We start from the raw sequence: 21,237 nt of genomic DNA on the forward strand, positions 1-21,237 counted from the left end.
TGCTGAGTGAACAAAATTCAACACATGATGATTGATGAAACCTTTTCCAGACATGATTGTGTCCGGTTGAGTGCACCTGTCATTTTATAATTTTACATGACAGCAAAGATGAAGAAAGAGTAGAATTAAACAAGAAAATCTTGACTGATGAATAAGTCTGCATGTGAAAACGGTCCTGCCACTCCTGTCTTTTATGCAGAGAAAACTGGCTTGTTGCGACCTGTCTAAAGGTTGTTGAATAGGAGCCAAAAACAAGTAAATGGAAGGAAGATTTGAGTTTGTTTTTTATATTAACTTTTTTTTTATTCCACTGGACAGTGAGCTGCGGAAAAATAATGTGTCCGTGAATCTGTGGGGTGTGAATGAGCGCTGGCTCTTCTCATTACTGTGGTGCTCCGGGGCCAGTTCGGTGACTACCAATGCTTGTCACATCCTTAAAAGCATGTCTAAGCCTGACTGGCATCTGGTAAAGCTCAGCCTATCTTCTCACCTATCCATTTCTATTCTGCCATAAATTAGATGTTTTCCATTTCTAATTCACTTGGACTTGTCTGAATATATAACTCCTCTGGAATCCTTTGTGTGTTTGTGTATCTGTGTTTGCATGTAACAATGAAAGGAGCCTAATATGTACATGGGAATATGGATCTCGGTTGATGTGATATCATTGCTGTTGATGTTTGGCCTGTTTCTTTGGCAAAGGTAAGCAATGAAACTCTGCACATACTGTATAATGCGGTTAAATTGATTAAATTAATTTTTTATGGAAACTTTTTAATGGGTAGATTATAATGGCTTTAAAACTTTTACTTGTATTTTGTCATTTTTCTAATATTAATAGTGTTTAACTGAATTTCTCTTTATAACATTCCCATTTATAATGCATTTATAAAATGCATTAAAATTATTAAACCAGAAACTAGATTATTTTATAAATTATTATCGTTTATTATAAAATTTAACGTTGATTAAATTGCATGCTTGTGGGGACAATTTATTTTTAGTATAAATATACATTTATTGTATTTTATAAATGGTAGGCTAAGTAAAATGTATTGCAAGCAAGCTGTTGTTACCACTTCTAAAGGTCATCAAACTGACATCAAAATATACGGCCACACAAAATCCCTAAAAATCCAATCCAACTTGAACTGTTGATCATGGCTATGAATAATTATTTATTTCAGGACCTATAGTTTTAAGATAGATGACATGTATTCTGAATTCATTTAGTAAAAGTAGTAAAAAATGCCTCTAATTTAAGAGCCACTCAAATAATGTTGATGGAGTGAGATTATAATGGACATTTTTCTCTTTGTTTGTGAACAGGAGAAGAAACCATGTTTTTCGTCAAAATTTAAGCGAGAGAAGTGTCCCCCTGCTTTCTCTCTGAATGATGCCATCTTGATCATGAGAGGACATTTCCTTGTTTCACTTTTTGAAGGACTGTATGTGGGCATCGCTAGAAAATCATGTCATATTAAAGGGGTCATGCACTAAATTCACATTTGTGCGTTTAATGTAGACTGCATACACAAGACTGTTTGATATGAGAATTTATAGATTTGATATAATGTTCTCATTAGGGCAGCATGTTGTGCAGTGCTGCCACCCCTTGACAAAGCTATGTCATTTCAGCCATTTGTTTTGCAACACCATAACTGTAACTTTTCAATTAATAGACTGAGGTTGTTTACCTATGAGACACTTTGTAAGACATTTTTGTAAGAAAGACTTTAAAATGTTGGACATACTTTTTTAACTGTCCACTATGTACTACATTTCATTTAATCATTTGATACAATGCACATATTGTGTTTCTGTAGTTACATCTACTGTGTATTTACACTATTGACCTTATTGCTTAACCCACCTGTAAACCTAACTATACCTCCAAACCCGTCCCAAACCTGTATCCAGTGTCAACAGAAGAAAAAGTGTTTTGCAATACAACATGAAGTCAAGAAAGACACCTATAAAGTTGGACCAAAATGTTTATATAGATATGTAAATATTTTTTAGTGTTATTTTTTTTATAGATTTTTTTTTATTATTATTGATATTTTGGTAAATGGGCATTCAAGACCAATTCAGAAAAAGTTGGTTTAAGTATAACTGTATTATTGTGTGTACATTTCGAAACCCATGGGAGATCAAGGAAATAAAAACTGGCTGGTACAAGGTTCATTCTGGGCTCATACTATTTGGGTGTTGCCACAAAACTTAAGGTTAGATTTTTTTTTTTTTGACCCACACTGATTCTATAAAGACATCTATGAAAAGATATAAAAAAATTATTTGGAAAGAACTAGTTTCTAATGGAAGGCATTTTTAATTTGTTGTACAATTTAGATGACTGTGATTAATTATGCTGTCAGACTAACATCATTTAATGCTAATGTAATAATTTATGATGTATTATTAATTTTCACAACTTTTACCATCTTTTAAGTAACCATTAGAGAGATTTTTAGATGTTGTTTTGCTTCGTAAAGTGCCCGTTTATACCCATTATGCCATCCATACATTCAGGACTGGAGAAACCAAATGTAATATTTCAAGAATCAATCACTGAAAATCCCATATCGATTGAACAATTGCTTTGTTCAAGCACTTAACAATTACAAGCCATTGTTACAGATATTACATGTAGTCCTGAATATGTGGATGACATAACAGGTATAAACTGCCACTTTGAGGAGCTAAACAACTAAATGCTCCTTATTGGCTATTTGTAAAAGATTGTAAAAAGTTGTGAAAATGTAATTAATATATCATACATTTTTATATTAAACAAACAACTCTCTGGCAAATTTGTGGTGTTAGTTTGGTTTAATAAACTTTTCCATCTTTTCTGTTGGTTGCATCCCTCTAAAAACTGTTGTCTTGAGCACAAGTGCTCAACATAACTCCAGTCAGTCAAGTCCAGTCAGTTATTATTATTAATAATAATGTTATAATGAAATATTTCTAACATTGAATGTGAGATTTTCATTAAATTCAGCAGCCAACCTTGCACCGGTAGGCTATACCACAGGCCACTTTATACTTATACTTGCTTTTAATGTGAATTCCTTCTATAAAACCGAGAGAAGCTGTTATTGTTTCGTAATCTTTCTGAGTGTATGATGAAATGTAATAGAGCAAAGTTTGAATTAAATTAACCACAATATTCTACATAATTTTTACTAAACAAATGCAATCTTACATACAGCCAACGTCAAGCTTCGTGCACCAAGCAACGCAAGACTGAACGCAGGTCTGGATCAGCATATGAGTTCACAGACTCTTTCTCCAGTAGGTGGCACGCGACGCTTTCGAATAATAATTACCATGGTCGAAATTGCATCACCCGTTTATGGCAATCAGGGTTTTCCGATAGACTGACGAAATAGAATTCAAGTATATTTATTGTGATCAAGCTAATGCATCACATATGATTAGAGTTCGCCGTCATACAATAAATCTGTATGTATTCCCCCATGAAGACAAGCTCATTAATAAGCTCTGTTATCATGTATCCACAATTTACATGTGGATGAAAGGATGAGAAAGACCCTGTTACTGCAGACCGCCCTCCAGTTTCACTTGTTTCCCCTCAAAACTTCCCAATGCTGGAGCCGAGTGCAGATAACGGGAAGCCGCGACGCTTCACACTCTCACTATTTCCACAACAAACATCTGCTGCCAACTGGAGTAACTTCTATTCCCCGTCTTTAATACTAGAACTTCCCCAAAGAAGCAATTTCGTCACTATGGTGGAAAAACTACGGCAAAACTTTAAATAGTCTGGTCGGAGAAAGTGACTGCTGACCCGAAAGTGATTTTAAAGCGTTATTTATGTGGAGAACTAGTCGAAAGGTTTAAACTGGATTTACAGGACCAGTTTTCTAACAGTCTTCGCATCATGGTACATAAATATGGTAAGCTCAGTTAAATAAATATATTAAGATATAGCATACTATTATAAAGATTTGGCGGTGATTTCATTGTTTTTAGTTCTTTTAAACGTCTCAGTTTCGATATGTGTATTTTCAAGTAGGGATTTCTTGGAAACCCCATGGGAAACAGAAAGAAGTCTGAAGTGAGATTCTGTAACTTTTAATAAAATCGATATTCTTTACAAAAGCTCAATGAATGTCAAGTGTAGCCTAAGCGAACCTATTTAACCCATCACAAGCTGTGATGTTTATGTGGAACCTACTACCTTTACCTTTTCCTTACCTTCTCTTTCCTTAAACAGGCACCTGAAACACTTCAGAAACCCTCAAAAAAAAAAAAAAAAAAAAACAATTATACCTTAAACATCTATGAATGCCACTGTGTTAAAGAAGCATCATTTAATTTATGGACAGCACAATCACTCTTTTCAATTAAAACTTTTAACAACAAATGTCTAAATAAACCTCATACACATTGTTACTGGTGTTGTATTGTTTGTATTGGATACAACAGATACATTTGAAAATTCATAGTTAATATGATAATTTAAACTTGTAGTTAGTTACTCTTCTAGAACACCTGTGTTGAAATTGAAGGGCACTGATATCATGACCAGCTACATGTGATGATACTACAATACAAAACTGTAGCATCATTTGTTATCTAATGCATTTTAAATGTGGCCTAAGTGTCTAAATATTTTTTAGGCCACTGTATGGTCCCTTTTATTCCACAAGAGTAATCCACAAAACAACACATAGGCTACCACACAAGACTAAATCATTCATTTATTTTTATCTCCTTGCTTTAAAAACTGTTGTTAGACAGCCCTGGTTGAGTTGAACACCTGGCTACACACCCTTTCAGGGGGTTCTTGTAATTATAGGCAAGTAATGTCAGATTTCAAGTGTCTAGCATGGTGCAAATCCTTTTCAGAATTAGCCATACATTTAAAAATGTCTTCAGACTGTCACAAGGAGAATGTAGGTAATGGAGGACAGGCATTTAAATGAGTAGGAGTTGTACTGAAATAGAAATGATTGTCTTCTATTTTATTTCAGATACTAAAAGAGCAGTTGGGCTACTGAAACAGTACCAGGCGAGTCTGACCAGCCCAGAAGAGCAGGCCCTGAAGACCAGCGTGGAAAAGGTCTCTTCCATCTTTGGCAGTCATCTTTTTCAGGCTCTGCTGGGTGAGGTTTGTTTCTGTGTAAACTCTAATGGCTCTCAAAACAAATAATGATTAACTGTCATTATTTAGGGCTGTACCACTTGATTCCAGTACGTTCTATACTAAGCAAAATGTTCCAAGAATCAGTGTTCCAGTTTGTTCAGCTTTAGTAAGCACTGCTGACATTTTTCTAAATGGTACATTTTGTTTTGTGTACATGGACCAGCTGCCTAAATGCCTAAATGGGATATAATAGTTTCACCTAATCTAAAACTAACATTACTGATACTACCTTACAAATTAGCTTGCAACTTTTTCTGTGAGTTTTACAAGTTACTTATTTTGTACAAGAGAAAACTGACCCATTGGAACTTGCTCAGCTGTTACACTTATTTACATTATCCAAGTTTTGATTTATTGGATTAAGCCACATGAATAGGGTCTTTCTTTCGGAATAAAAACAAAAGATTGCCTGTTTTTAAAATTAAATCTTACTAAATGGGTCCTCACTGCTGTCTCTAATGGCTTGATCTTTTGCATGGATTTGAGACTTATAAAATGTTTACCAAAGTTTGTGCCACTGTTCTCAAGTTACATTATGAGTCAGACTTTCACAACCCCAGCTGATTTATCAGTACTGTGGATGTGCCCTGTCACATTTTAATGATGTCTCACAACAGCCAGAATAAGAATACATATAAGTAATAATAGATATCTCTGTCATGACAAATGTGTCTAACAAAAAATAAGAATACATATAAGTTTTTGTCCTGTGAAGGAAACAAATTAGTCCAATTATGAAATGGTTGAGTGGTTTTCTTAACTACCAGGCCCAGGCTTTAATGAGGCCTGCCTGCTGCAGTTGCTGTGATGCAGAAGAGTAGTACCACAGGGGCCGTGATCAAGCCATAGGGTTGTGTTGCCATAGGACTAGTGAGGAGAGGGACAGGATTCCCCTGATCTTAACTCTTGGGTTTTCTCAAATGCCGCTGGGTATGATAGGCTTATGATGTAGTATATGTGATATTGTGCATGTGCATGTGTTGGTCATTCTATAAAGAGTTTGCATAGAAATTACAAAATTGTATATAAAGTTAAGTTTATTTAAACCTGTAAATATATAAAAAGATGTAAAGTTTATATGGTATACATGGTATATATGTTTTTTTTATGGTAGTTTTATATATATAAAAAGATGTAGGGTAAAATTATAATAATAGTAAAAAAATAAAAAAAAAAAGATTTCCAAGAAAGAAATCAAATATAAATACATTTAGGAATTCTTTGATCACATACACTACCATTCAAAAGTTTGGCAGCAATAAGCTTTTTTTTTTTTTTATGTATATGATTGAAAGAAGTTTTATGCTCACCAAGGCTGCATTTATTTGATAATACAAAAACAGAGTAAAACAGTAATACTGTGGAATATTAAATTTTAAAATAATTACTTGCATGTATTTTAAAATGTTATTTATTCCTGTGATGGCAAAGCTGAGTTGTTCAGCAGCCATACACCAGTCTTCAATGTCACATGGTAACATGCTGATTTGTTGCTCAAAAAACTTTTCTTATGATTTTTCAATGTTGAAAACAGATGTGCTGTTTAAATATTTTTGTGTAAACTGTGATTTTTTCAGTATTCTTTGATGAACAGCATTTATATGAAAACCGACATCTCTTGAAAGAAATTTGCCAAATTTTGAACCATTTAATGCATCCTTGCTGATAAAATGATTAATTTCTAAAAAAAAAAAATCTTACTGACCCTAATCTTTTGAATGGTAGTGTATAAGTTGTTTCCTTTGTTAGTTAAAAGGCATCTGGAGTCTGTTGAAGGCATTTTTCTTTTATTATGAGGCCTGGTGTTACAGTAAATGTCAGTCACTTAAATATTCCTATTTATTTTTTCATAAGTGGTAATCTTGTGATTTAGGGCTAAAGGGTATTATCCTTTTCTAAAAGAAATATGGCTCCTTCCGCTGGCATTTAGGTATATGTACTTTTCTGTGCCTCTAATAAAACTGTTTTACTACAGCAGGCCAAACAGATGTTTGCAAATGCCTCATTTATCAGACTTTGAATCTGTCATGAGAGTCTCAGCTCGAAACTGGTATAGCACAGTAAGCGGTATAAAGATTCCACACATTCCAGAAAGAGGCTGGATTGTTAGTGGGAATGTGGGATGACATGTAGGTAGATTGATAACAAACAGTTCTTGGCCGCAGTGAAGTACTCCCATATGACTCAGGCCAGATTAAGCTGAGAGTATCGCTTTTTGCAGGACGGCCCATCTCTCTCTTCTCAGGTACAGAGGAGAGGGGTCATGCGAGGCTGAGCTGAGAGCAACATGTGGTTTCAGTCATCTCTCCAGCCTCCTGGTGTTAGCCATGAGTTAAAAAATGGAATACAGTATGAATTCTAGCAAGATTGAGGATGTATTGTCAGATGGAAAATGTTTAATATTTATATAATTTTTATATTTAAATATTATAGTATTATTTTATATTATATGATATTACATTATAAAGTATATACATACTTTTAATATTGGGGTTTTAAGTAACAAAATATCATGCGCTTATACACATGATGTTTAATCCTCAGTCGTTAATCTCATTCACATAATTGAAGTGTACTTAGACTCTAAGTTGAAAGCCCTTTGTTTAATTTGGCATCAAAGAAAAAATAGTGATCATCAAATATATTGGGGACACAATGAGGCTTGTAACAATTCAGTTCTGTGATGCACTGTGGGAGGGAGGAAGATTCGATAGTGGGCTTGTTTGGTTGTCTGCATGATTGCACAATTTCAAACAAAGGTTTTCCTAACTGCACACTCATCCCTTTGTTTCCAAACACACAAACAGACTAGGGATCACACAGGTTTTGTGCCCAAATATGACCCAATATCAAGGCAGGACTGTTTCATTGCTGGGGAAAAAAGACAGTCCATAATTCCTCAGTTTCTCTTTGTGTCATCATGTTTTAGTTCCTCCTAGACAGTTTTCAGGTACTATAACAAGTCAGTCTACTTTACTTTCACCTTACATCAAATGCTTCCTAAATCTCACCAAGGCTGCATTTATTTAATCAAAAATACTAGTGAAGAGGAAGCACTGTGTAAAAATGATTCTGTGGAGGAGGACTGTGTAGTTAAGCAAAAAAAGACGCTGTGTTTTTTGTTCAGTGGCCAGGAATTTATGTGTGTCCTTTTAGGATTTACTTGGCTCTGGGAACATTGTGTTGAAATGCTTTTTTGGGGAAAAAAAGTAACATTTCACCAGGACTTTGTCTGAAATAGTGAATGTGCCCATATATCAAAGTATCTTAGCATGTTTTGCAGAACCGGTGTTTAGCATTCAGCTATAAAAAATTTTTTTAGTGCACACGCAATCTGTTACATCCATGACAGTAGCCCTAGATATGAATAATCGTTGATGTTTGCCTGCTATGTTTGATATGTTTGAATAATGCATTTGAGGGGAAAGGTCTCTAAGATGAAGACATAATTCATACTCACACATATTCAAAGACATTCAGGACAGCTTTACTAAGCGAGGAGGTGTTTCTGTCTGACACACTTCTGCATTTCCATTCATCTCACAGCTGCATGTTTTATAATCATGCACCATTTAGTGGAAGACTCTACACTTAAGTTTACTTTCCCCATACCTCTCTTTCTTTTCTCTGCTCTCTCTCTTTCTCATCTGGCTCTGACCAGCCAGGCGATGAAACTGCTTCCCACACACTGTTCTCCTCCCACTCACACAGGCTCACACAGACACAGCCATGATGAGTCACATAGCCCCATTCTTCTACTGTCTTTCCCGCTGCACCCCCAGTGGGACTCCATTACTGCCCCTAACAGTCCCCACACATACACATACACCATCCGCATGCGCCGCCAGTCCGAGTTCACTACTTATCTCTCCAAAAAAAAGAGTTGCTTTTTCTCTCAAGCTCTTTCTTCTTCCATCTTAAAAAAGACTCGCTCGTTTCATCGGGGACCGAGAGTGCATTATGCTTCAAAGGCACAGCAAGGTAACAAGCATCTCATTATGTTATTAGTGCAGGCTGAGGGCCAGTGTGGGAGTGTGGGTGACATCAGCAGTATTGTCTCCCTCTATTCTCATCAGCTGGTCGTCCCTCTGTTGATGACCACGGGCCACGGCAGTTAGTGACCTGAGAGGTAATGAGGTAAGACGCATACGATTAGGAGGTGGTGGGGACGGAAGGAAAAAAAGCTTTCTTGTTTGAAGGGGGAAGAGGTGGTTTTGGGACACGACCAGGACAGTAGCAGCCCCATTAGGAGACCAAAAACATCACAGTCTTACTTCGATGTAATGGTCAGAAGTTATTAAAATATGTAAGTATTAAAGGGGTCATATGATGCAATTTAAATTTTTCCTTTCTCTTTGGAGTGTTACAAGCTCTTGGTGCATAAAGAAGTCTCAAATCCAAAGAGATATTCTTTATAAAAGTTAAGGGTCAACCACACCCCCCTAAAATGGCTCGTTTCTACCACTCCCCTACATCTCTACGTCACTATGTGGGGCGATTTTGCATAAACTCCGCCCAAATGTCCACGCAAAGAAAGAAGGCATAACGTTTTATTTTCTCTGTTGCCGCAGCTGCCTTGTGTGGAGTCGCTGTGTGTTTCGTTGAAGTGAAACTTTGTTTGGCCTTCCAAAAGAGGACATGATTAAAATCAGTGGGTAAAGTTGTATTTCAACACTGTTCCAGAAAAGTCCAACCCAAATTATTCCGATGTGTGCTGTGCATTTTATGGAGGATGGGGACTGTTTCCTGGACCAGTAGCCTGCAATGCGTCTGTGGCACAACGGCTGTTTCTATAAAGTTGGGCAGTTCAGACTTTGTAAGGACAGTCTGGCACTTCTGACTCACAACCTGTAGGTAACGTTACGTTTTTTATATTTAAATAATTTGTCAATGATAATTCAAATGCGAGTTTTGAGCAGTAGAGTAGGCTTGTTGTTTCTCAGATCACAAATGCAGACATGGTTTTATGTTTATGCGGCGCGATACGCAACGCAACGCGTAAAAAGACAGTATAAGTCATTATAATCAGTAATTATGTCCCCACTGGATGCAACAAATGCCTCGTTTGTAATGGGTTTTATTTGTTTTGTCTCATCTAGTGATGTCCGGATCGCAAACAAATCTTTCTATTTAACCGGATCTTCTTAGTGAACCAGTCAAACCAGTTCACCAAATCGAACTGAATCGTTTGAATTTAAACCGTATCAAATTTGAGTTATTGTATCTGGCATGTCAAATATACATGCAAGGTGCGGTCAGATTAGCTTCGTTTTAGCGAGACTTCGCTGGTAAAACAGGTCCACTGTCCATTGTTACAGAACCAAGCAGCTTTCTGTTGGTCAGCAAGTGAATACGCTTGACCAGTTTGAAGATGAGCAAAATCTGTGTGGGGAACTCCAGATTGTGCAAATTCCTATTAAAATGGAATTCACCAGCAAAATTTCTCTGAGCAGCCTTTTATTCACTTGTTTTTGCAACTTGAATAGGCATGTGTGAAAAGAGGAGACAACCACTTGAAGGATTTGATTTATGGTATTTTTTCTCCAAATACCTTTAGATAAGCTCAACAATTTGCTGCAATTACAAAGGCAACACCCCTTGTTTGATTCCAGTGGTCCAAACTAGTTTCTTACTTACTGATTTTATGATGGAATAGTTATAATCCCACAGCTCTACTATAGTGTTCACTGAGGATTTAACATGCTATTCCATTTGTCCCAATTTGCACAGTTGTAAACATCTCGTAGCTTCATTCTTGACCCTCAACACCAGAGCCACTGTTAATGTCTTCAGGCACTGTGCTATCATGAGTGAGTCACTTTAAAAGCCTCTGTAATTGAATTTAATTGCTCCGGCTCTCTAAACCCAGTATGGATAGAAATTTTGGAAGAGGCCGCTGGATGATATTTATAGAGACCCACAATAGTGGGAATGATGCTCAAGTTGAGCCAAAAGTTGACACTGCTCTTGACCTTGCTCACTTGACATGGCTTAAAGACTTGCTAATCTATTGATGGGGCCCATTTAATGTTCACAGAAATGAACATTCTAGCATAATTTACTCACTCTTGCGTCTATGGAACCCCTAAGGGGACATGGTGAAGGAAAAAATTGTATTTCAAAAGGTTTTTGCTCTAGAATGCAAGGTTCCTCATGATAGTGCAGAAGGTTTGTGAGAAAACCCCAAAGTATTGAAATATATATATTTTTTCTCTTACCTATTAATTCCACCACAAATGTTTTGTGATTGAATGCAAGGTCCTTATATTTCTTTTTTTTTTTAAAAAACAATCTTTGTGTCCCTTTAGGGGCTCAATACATATTCTCAAAAGCATGTTGTTACTTTCTTCTGTTAAAACACAAAATGAGAAGTTTAAAGTATGTTCAAGCTGCTCTTTGCCAAAGAAGGCAAATTGTGTTCAGGGCTGTTAAACAAAAGTTTTAAGACATAAAATATAGCACACATACTTTTATGATAGTTTTATGATGATTTATAATGCCCTTTTGGGAGTCCTTGGTTCTCATTCACATTTATTGTATGAAAGAGAGATGTTCACTATTGTGCTGAAAAATTCTCCTTAAAAATGTTTCACTCAAGAAAGTAAAGCATACAAGGTTGTAACAAAGGTGAGTAAATAACCATTGTAAATGGAAATTTTTATTTTTGGGTGAAATAATCCTTTAGCATAAATATTGTGTGCCTCAATATATATTGTATATTATACATTTTTTATTTTATATATATTTTTATTTGTTATATATCTAAAAATGTAAAAGAGGTATTACATTTTCTGCATAAATACCTGCATGATTTAAATAGATGCCCTCAATGACATCGCTATTCCCTTATTCTCAGACATTCAGGAATGCTACGAGATTACTCTGCAAATGAATGCAGCACAAAATGGAGTTAAAGACAGCAGCTCTGTGGACACATGGGAGGTAAGAGTTCCAGAGAAAGGGCAGCTTTATTTTACTACATCATTATTTGCTCACCCTCATGTTTTCCAAACCCTTATCTCTTTGTTATCGTACATAAATATGGCTGATCTGGTTCTCAAGTTTAGCTCACTGACGGTTGAAGCAGTTAACAGCTCATAGAGGGGAAGGTTATCAGTGAATATGTGAAAAGTGTTGGACAAAGATAGAAAGAAAAGGGAAAGAATGAAAAAGATTATTGTGTGTGGAAGTTACAGACACTACAGAACATTAGTCATATCTAGAAAGCACTGCAGTGATAACACCAAGTGCTCCTCAGTGGGCTGTGTGATGATGTCACCAGGACCTTTCGTTACAAGTGTCTGCAATCACGTGACTATGCAAAGTATTTATAGGAAGAGTTCAGAAAATAACCTCAAACTTCTGTCTGGATTCTGTTAAAAACCACTGCAGTGAGGGAGGATCACTCTGTGGGCTCTCTGAGGGTTCACACACACATAAACTCGGGTTTGACTAAAATAGTCTCTGTTCATCCAGTAAAGGAGCGCCCTGTGACTGATGTTTTTTGGATAGATTATAGAATGAATTTCCCAGCATCTCAATGGTTTGAGACCATCCAAAATTGGGGAGATTCAGTGGGAAATTCTGTGGCATTATTAAATAATTTTTTGTTCTAGCAAACAGCTTACTACACCGGAACATCAAGAATACTTGTTCAAACTGTTTTTTATTTTCTTTCACTTTTTTTCCCAACAAGGAATAAAGCAATTTCCTATAGCTTCTTATAATCTGGTTGTTTTTAGTGATTGTTCATGGAAAATCAGGGTGAAATTCTTACCAATACATCCAAAATATAGTTTTATATCTTGTAATGACTGAAAACACTGCACAACAATCATGTAATGACAATGTGTTTTTAAGACCCTTGAACCTAGTCTGAGCTAGAATGTGCCATAAAGATGTCAGTAATCACAAGATTGCACTGGATGGATTGGTTAATACTTATTACACTGATAGTGATGAAAGTGGGTTATCCACATTTTTTAATTTTTTTTTGCTTGGCTAAAGAATGATTTATTGAAAAGCTAGACTTTTAGGTAATACATACATATATTGAAGCAAATTTTTTATTTATATTATTAGTAATATAAAGGCAAACATACTAATACTTTCTCATTTAATGTCAGCATTCCGAATCAAGAAGTTGTCATCTAAAGTATAAGCATGTTTGTTAAATGACATTTATTTTTAAATCCATTTTAGCATTATTCCAAATTTCTTAAATACATATAAGTATATATAGTATATTGGCTTTTTATCGGACATCAGCCACCCTGCTCTTTATCAGCATTGGCTGTTAAAAAAATAATATCGGTCTACCACTAAAAAAAACACATTAATTAATGAAACAAATGAGGAGCGGACATTTGGACAATCTCTGTGAGCATAATCTACCCCATTTCAAATCCCCAAATGGCAACTTCCAGAAGGATCACCTTATTGTGACACATGTTCCACAAAAATACTGCAGGGGTCACTATGTGATGTGTGGTGGAGACGGTCACAGGCCTCAGTTTGAGTGTGTCCTGTTCTCTGGTTCTCTGAGAGTGAGCGAGGCTGAATCTGAGTGAATGTCCAGCTCAGGCTTCATTAGCATTCATAGCTTGCGGTCACCTGAGAGACGTTAAATGAAATGAGTCTGCAAATTCCCTGATTTGGTGCAGAAGGAAGGGAGAAAAAAGACCCTGGAATAATTTACAGAACAATCATTACAAAACCTTTGTGTTAAACAGCAAGGGGCAGCGGGTCTTCCCTTTTGTGTTTTATATTAGCTACAGTTACAGTCATTAATATAACAGTGTTATGTAATTTTGTATCAGTTTTATATCTGGGAATGTTGACTAAAAATGTTTATTTAATTGTATCAAGCTGTAAATAATCCAGCCTCAGTATATACAGTGAGCAGTCGTCATGTGTCAGCAGTGATTCAATGGGACTGGACACCAGCAGCGCCTCTATGTTCCTCTCTGGGTTTGAGACTGCAGCAATCCTGCATGTTCTCATCTGCAGTGTCCACCTCGTAGCTGAGCTAATGATAATATGACTGCAAACCTGGAGCTTGGCAGCAACTATTTTCAATTCAGTTCATGGTGGTCCAATGAAGGCAATGATAAAAACGGTAAATTTGCATTGTGTTTTATTAAATGTTGCCTGAAGGCATTTTTTTTTTACGATTATAGATGTGACTTTATTTGTGCTTTTATTTGCATCAACTTAAATGGGTTTGGCTTGTTCTAATGCTGTAAACCTGCATGCCTCTGTGCATATGAACACACACAGTTATGAGAGCAAGACAGATCCTAAAAGAAACATTCTAGAGTTGAGTTTGTTACTATTTGGGAAGGGAAAGTGAGAGAGCCTTTGTTCCATCTGCTGTCATGGCCTTTTCCAAAGGCTGCCCCTCTGCTGCCTGTGGCCTGTGAGTGCGGGATATGCTATGATAAACAGGTAAGAACTAATCTCAAGTTCTGGCCCTGGTTGTGCATCTTTTGGTCTAAAATACTGTATATGAAAACGCTGCCAGATTTTGAGAGATTTTATAGATGTGGATAGTGGTCAGTAATTATGTTTTAATGGGCATTTGTTTGTTTTTAAGTATGCTCGCTGGCACTGGTTTTCTCTCTTTTTTTCTATACAGATGTCTGTCCATCCAGACCATCTTGTAAATGGTGCTGTTTGCCTCTCTGCACTACTTTCCGTTCACATAACAAATAACTCTTAGTGCCCATGCTGGAATATTCCACAGCCCAGGAGCAGTCTTTAGTCTGTTTTACCAGATTAAGTTAAATTAATACTAAAATATATATATTGGATCAGGGCATACTTTTTTTATATATATATATAATTAATTATTCGATTTTATACTGTTTATGCTATGTATTCATCACTCACTAGATTTGATAAGTTGAATCCCTGATGTTGAATATTTGGTTACATCAATTTAAAGGCTTTTTTTCTTGTCTATCTGTGCAATCCACTGATCCTGTGTGATTTGTACTTGCAGACCTCGGGTGAAGAGGGTGTGTCACGTGTGCGTGTGACCAGCAGGAGGAGCACTCAGAAGGTGGAGAGAGTGGCTGGAATAGTAAGCCGCTCACATGTAGAGACACCAAAGGTTAGTGGCTGCTAGAACGCTAAAAAGGGTTTATAATGTAACACCTTCAGAATCGTGCTTTCGAATGTTGCATGAGATATTTCCTCACATAGGGATTTGTTTATACTTTAATGTCTATTTCATCTCCGTGTCAGTGCTAAACAGTTAACGGTTAAGGATTGGCTTATGGTCTAGGGATCAGTGTGAGAGAGTGTTTTCAGCATCCACATCTCTATACCTTACAATGTCTTTTGCGTGAGTGCTGCATTTTTAGTTAGTAAAATAAAGTGCAGTGCTGTACACAGCAGCAACAAATTAATATCAAAACAGTTTAATGAATGTGCATCATTTTTATGATAATGTGTAAAGGCTCATGCTAGGCTTTTTTCCCTTATGGGCTGTTCACACAGAACTAGATTTTGTTAAATGTTGACACAGGGTTGAATGGAATGAAAATAGGTCTAGTTTTTAGAATGCTGTATCATATGCAAGATGCCTTAAATAACAAACATGTCCATCTAGTGCATGATTACGTGGGGAAACTATGGAAAAGAAATGCAGTGGAATGCAAAAACATTCTGTGTGAATGACCTACCAGTATATAGGTTTTTTGATAATATGATATGATTTGTGTGATATGCTGAACATTGTTGTGGTGAATTCTGATTAAAATAATGATTATCTTATCTTGCTGACTAACAAAGTTGAGGTTTTACATCAGTAAGAATGGGTTGGAAACCAATTTTTAGCAGGCACATAATTAAATTGTATCATCATATTTCCTGTAATTATTGCAAATTAAAAACCCTATACATTATTATTAATTATTATTATTATTATTATTATGTTTTTACTTTTTTTGGAAAGAAAATGTTTAAGGAAAAATGTGTTAATTAAAATATAATGGAATTCTACAGAACATTGTTAAAAAATAAGAAAAAAAAATCTGGGCCAGTTAAAATATCAGGATGGCGAATAGAAATTTTGTGTAAATCCTTATTGTTGGGCTCTATGTTATGGAATTTTATACATTTGATTATGATGTAATCATAAAACACATTTCCACTGGTTAGATTTTGATCACAAGCTGATTTAGAGAGGTTTTCATGATACACATTCATATTAGTGAATACATATGGATGGTTGCAGTTCACATATGTAAAATTGAAGCTAGGCTGCAGTGTAGCTTAAACAGGAAGAAATATGCCACGATGCCACTGTAATCACCCAGTCTTTCAGTAATACTCTGAGCACAGGCACAACAGTAAGGTCCTACTATATCATTGCAGCTCTCATTTTCACGTCCTCCCAATCACAGCACCCCCAGCGGCATGTGGCGGCACAGTGCCTGCGGGCGCTGGCGTTTCAGATGAGCGAGGATCTAGCATGAGGGATGGGGGCGTGAGGAGGAGATGGCAGCGTGGGTGTGGTCTCGGGTCCTGGCTGAAGAGCGTGGGACCACTGCGTTGAGAACAGAGAGCCTCCATTGTCTACATCAAAGCGCAGACTCTTTGCAAGGCAGCAGCGTTCTGTTGACAGCAGGGCTGGCTGATGCTGTGCTGAATGTGTTGTCGTGTCTTCCACACATTAGGAAGGGTATGAGGTGGAAGGGAGCGATGAAGAGAGAGCTGCAGAGGGAATGGGAGTGGGGGAGGATGGGGGGAGCGAGGCGAGGTGAGGGCCGGTGCAGTGCAACGCAGTTAGAGCTGGAACGGACACCTAGAGCTCAGCCTTCCGCATGTTGCCATGGAAACCAAATTCCTCCCCCTACTTGCGTCCCTACAGACTGGCTGCCTCTCTCGCTTCTGCTCTCTCTGTCGCTGTTTTCCTGTCTCTGTTGCATCTTTCTGCAGCTCTCATATGCGTTCAGCCACATAACATGGCAAAAATATGTGCGTTGCTTCCGACAGGGTGTTTATGTGATGCTTGAGATGGTTGAATGTGAGATGATGCAGAATTACCAATCTAAATATGTATTTGGCAACACAAAAGAATCACTCTCTGCATTCAGAACCCTCTCTATGATCAGGCTTTCTCACTCCCAGTTGTGCATCATCAGCAAACATTTTGAGTTACCCCCCCCTCCCTCCCCCAGAGTCATTTTCAGTACAGTCATATCTTTCTCATTGTTGCGTTTCCGCTTTACTACATTTTACTTTTGCTCTTTTCTGTTTATTCTTCTCTCCAGGCCCATGCACGATTCTTTTACTCATCCCTCTTCTCCTACAACACCTACAACACCTTACCATGTACACACTACAGCTAAATATGGACGTTGCTCCTGTTCTGAGAGCGTAATCCTGTTTTGAACACATACAGCTTGTTTAGGTGAGTGACAACCACAGTGTATGACCAAATTCACTTTGAACAAAGTAGTGAGACACAAACTGAACAATGAATAGTTGATGAAGTATTTAAAGACACATCAGAGCACTAAATATAGTTCACACACAGTTTGGATAAACTAAATTGGAAACCACACTTTGCGAAATTGTGATTTTTCTGAAAAAAAAAAAAAAATTGTTATATAAAAAATAATAAAACCTGTACTTCTTTGCAGGGTTGCAAAATTTGGCCCAAGATTTGTGAGATGTTAATGTGACTATAACATACTACCGCTATTACTAACACCAATAATAATATTGAATAAAAAAAAATAATTATAATATTTTTTTTCTACTAAGTACAAAATGTTAAACAACATAATAATAATAAAAATAGTAATAATGCTAATAATAATAATTATTTTATTTTACAGTACAACCATACAATTTCAGTAGTCTACTAATATCTTCATTTTCAGTCATTAAACTATTAAACTTTCATTTTGGCGGAAAACCACAGGGAGCCCATAACTTGGTGCAAGATTTTTGATGCATATTGTGTTCCCAAATGCATGTTACAAGCAATTGTGGTAAATTGTCTGGAGCAGCATTTACTGTGAACCGAGCCACTCTGAGAAACTGAAAAAAAAACCAGATCTCAAGTTGCTCACGTGTAAAAGAACACAGTGCCACACTTCACTCTGAAACTTGCAGCACATATATTGCATATATAACCGTTGCTATGGTTACAGGCATTAATTATGGCTGTCATGAGCAATGAAAAGGGGTTTGATTTTAGTTTATATTATTTGTTCATACAGACATTATCCGATCCACTCCTATTGTGTGAACAGGACAATTCAACACTGTTTCTGTGAACGTAGCCTCAGAGAACGATAATTTAGGGATTCATTCCTGCATTTAAATGCAGCTGTCACTCTCACAGTGTGCGTGGCCCTTATCAGACCCTTTTTTCTCTTCAAGACCTCTCAGTTCTCCAGTGATTTCACAAGCATCTCATATTCCTTTTCTCTCTTTTCCTCTCACTCTCTTTCTCTCATTTCCCTTATCATTACGCTGTCAGTCGGATGTGCGATGTTTGGTGCAGCAGCTGTTTTCTGTCACCAGGCCTATTAATAGGAGTCACAGCCTTCACAGGCACTTTAGTTTATTGTGTCAATGTGGAGGAGCAACGACTCAATGAGTTATGAGTGTTTAGGTGAAAACCCAAAACCCTTTCTTGGCCTTGCAGCATGCAGTGCCTCAAAGCCGTGCACATTCATTGCAATTCAAAATGTATTTGCATTTATGTCATGTATTAATAATTATTGTATCATGTTTATGTTGCCTATTTACTAAGAAATTCTCCTGACTATGATCAGTCTTTCAAAGGCTGCTCTGCACCTTTTTCCTACAGGAATTCTTTGCGGTTCATTCAAAGGAAACCTTCAAGAATGTTACTGCCCCTTTAAGAATGCCTGTGTCTCATCTTGCCTTATATGGACATACGTCCTGTCAGGTGACAAGAGTGCAGTCACATGGGCTGCTATGAGAATGCACAGAAATTCCAGAAATTTTCTATAGATACCTTCGATGTGCGAGAGTATGTGGGGGTTGTGAGTCCGGCTGGGGGGGTTTATGTAATGCGGGAATCCAGAGAAAACTGAAATGAGGCTGTCAGATATGAGATATGCTGTGTGTCATGAAGTAGAATCTACATCCCTTTGTAAAACCATAACAAAATCATTCTCAATTATTTCATAAATCAACAATAGGCTCCCTAACGATTTTTCAAGAGTGGGTCAGAGGTTGGTTTTCATTCTCCAGGAATTCGTGCAGTGAGTAATACTACCTATAATATTTGCAAATATATTTTTAAACTATGAATACTCTGATTTTTTTCTTAGTCAAAGAGCAGACTAACCCTTCAAGCAGATAGAAGGTGCATTCGTAAATTGTCTCTTTTTTTTAACCGTCCATCTGTAGTACTTTTCTGAAGGTGAGTTTGTAAATTGTCTATTTTTTTTGAAAGTAATTCTGTTTTGTTTTTATTTTTTAGGTATGGTAGGATGTGTTTGTCTAGCTTTAAATCAAATAATATTTATAGCATTTCTACATGGTTTTGCACTGGATTTACATTTGCATATGTAATAATTGTAGCAAGAACATCTTAGATGAGATTTAAAAGGTGCTTAATTGTTACTTGCAACACATGGCCCCTTTACATGCATTAAACTATAAGCTATTTTGGCTGCGGATGTGGTGCAAGGTCCTGAACTTGAGCATCTTGTTTTTAATTTCTCAGGAAAATTTCTGTGTACTGATATTCTAGCTAATATTAACACACTTGGCCATTGATTGGCAGTGACTCATTTTTTTTAAAGATTTGATATTATGTAATTCTTCATGGAGCAGCATTTTTTCCTAGAGGTACTAGAAAAGCCCACATGCACTCACACTCTGGAAGATACCAACACAAACACATGACATAATTCAGGCATGTAATGCATGCACATAAGCACGCTCTACTTCCTGCCTTCCCCTTTCCCTTTTCATTCTTGGCCAGCTACCTCTGTGGAAGACTATGGAAGTCTGCATCCTTTATGAGAATGTGCTGTATAGACAAGGGGAGCAGAGGGAACAGGGTGGTCGTAGCATGAGCCCAGTCATGTGTGCTGTGATAAATATGCTTGCATTGCCTTTTTTCAGCCACCAAGCACCACCCGTATACTCCCTGTTGGCATTGGTATTGTTTCTTTGTGATACTCGCACCATTCTTATCTCTGATTGGCCTTTCTCCTGGAAATTGGAAAGTTTGCCGGAATATTGTGGTAATGAAGTGAGTTACCGTTGCATATAATTAAGTGTGGCTGAGCCTGCTGTTTGTGCCTCCTGGTGGGGTCTGAATAGAATAGTGTGCAATGCCTATTAGAACTGACTCAGCCACAAAATTCAAGTGAATTCACACATGCATAAACAGAGAAAACACACATAATATATGTTCATGCATGCATATACTCACATCAGTAAACACTCAGTTGATTTCTAATATTTATGCTCTATTATATTTGTAATAGTATTACAGTCTAACAGGCCAACATCTGTTTAGATTCAGCTACAAAATTATGGCATTTCAGTTTAAGTAATCCTGTCAAAGCTCTCAGTAGAGTCGCTTGGGTCACTTGTTGTAATCAAATTAACATGGATTTTTTAGTGCTGTGGAAGTATTGCCTTTAGTTATGTAGATTTACATCTACAGATGTCAATAAATTCAGTAATGTCTTCCCTTAATAAAAAGAAATAACAAGAAATTGTGCAACTCAAGCCTTTAATTGTGGAACTTTCTCAAAACGATGCAGTTAATTTAATGAATAAATTTGATTACATTGATTATTTCTTACTTTACTGAGCCTTTCCGTGAGCATACTCTGCTCTGATTGGTCAGATGGCCTAGTATGTTGTGATTGGTCTACCGCATACGGTGCGTATCGGAAACAGTGTGCCCATTGCATTGGTTTAGTTTTTTGAATGCTCGATAGAAAATGTAAACATCTATTATTTATTATACTTACAGGTTGTGATTCAGAGGAGCAGCTGGCCCAAATAAAATTGGGTACTGAGCCATCTTTCAAGAGCAAGCGTTT

At 36.8% G+C, this 21,237-nt stretch overlaps 1 protein-coding gene and 1 pseudogene across 1 annotated transcript in view; both read left to right on the forward strand.

The window, feature by feature from the left end:
* LOC109111173 (glycerophosphoinositol inositolphosphodiesterase GDPD2-like) overlaps positions 1 to 2,185 on the forward strand; it is a 10,179-nt gene extending 7,994 nt beyond the window's left edge. Inside the window, exons 12-14 of the mRNA XM_042770243.1 lie at positions 319 to 466; positions 620 to 702; positions 1,330 to 2,185. Coding sequence (XP_042626177.1) covers positions 319 to 466; positions 620 to 702; positions 1,330 to 1,393 — 295 coding nt within the window. The 3' untranslated portion in view covers positions 1,394 to 2,185. The remainder of the gene's footprint in view (positions 1 to 318; positions 467 to 619; positions 703 to 1,329) is intronic.
* A 1,532-nt stretch (positions 2,186 to 3,717) lies between these two features.
* The window catches only part of LOC109111175, a 64,178-nt pseudogene continuing 46,658 nt past the window's right edge, over positions 3,718 to 21,237 (forward strand).

This window comes from Cyprinus carpio, chromosome A14, assembly GCF_018340385.1.
Source record: "Cyprinus carpio isolate SPL01 chromosome A14, ASM1834038v1, whole genome shotgun sequence".
Classification (NCBI taxonomy): domain Eukaryota; kingdom Metazoa; phylum Chordata; class Actinopteri; order Cypriniformes; family Cyprinidae; genus Cyprinus; species Cyprinus carpio.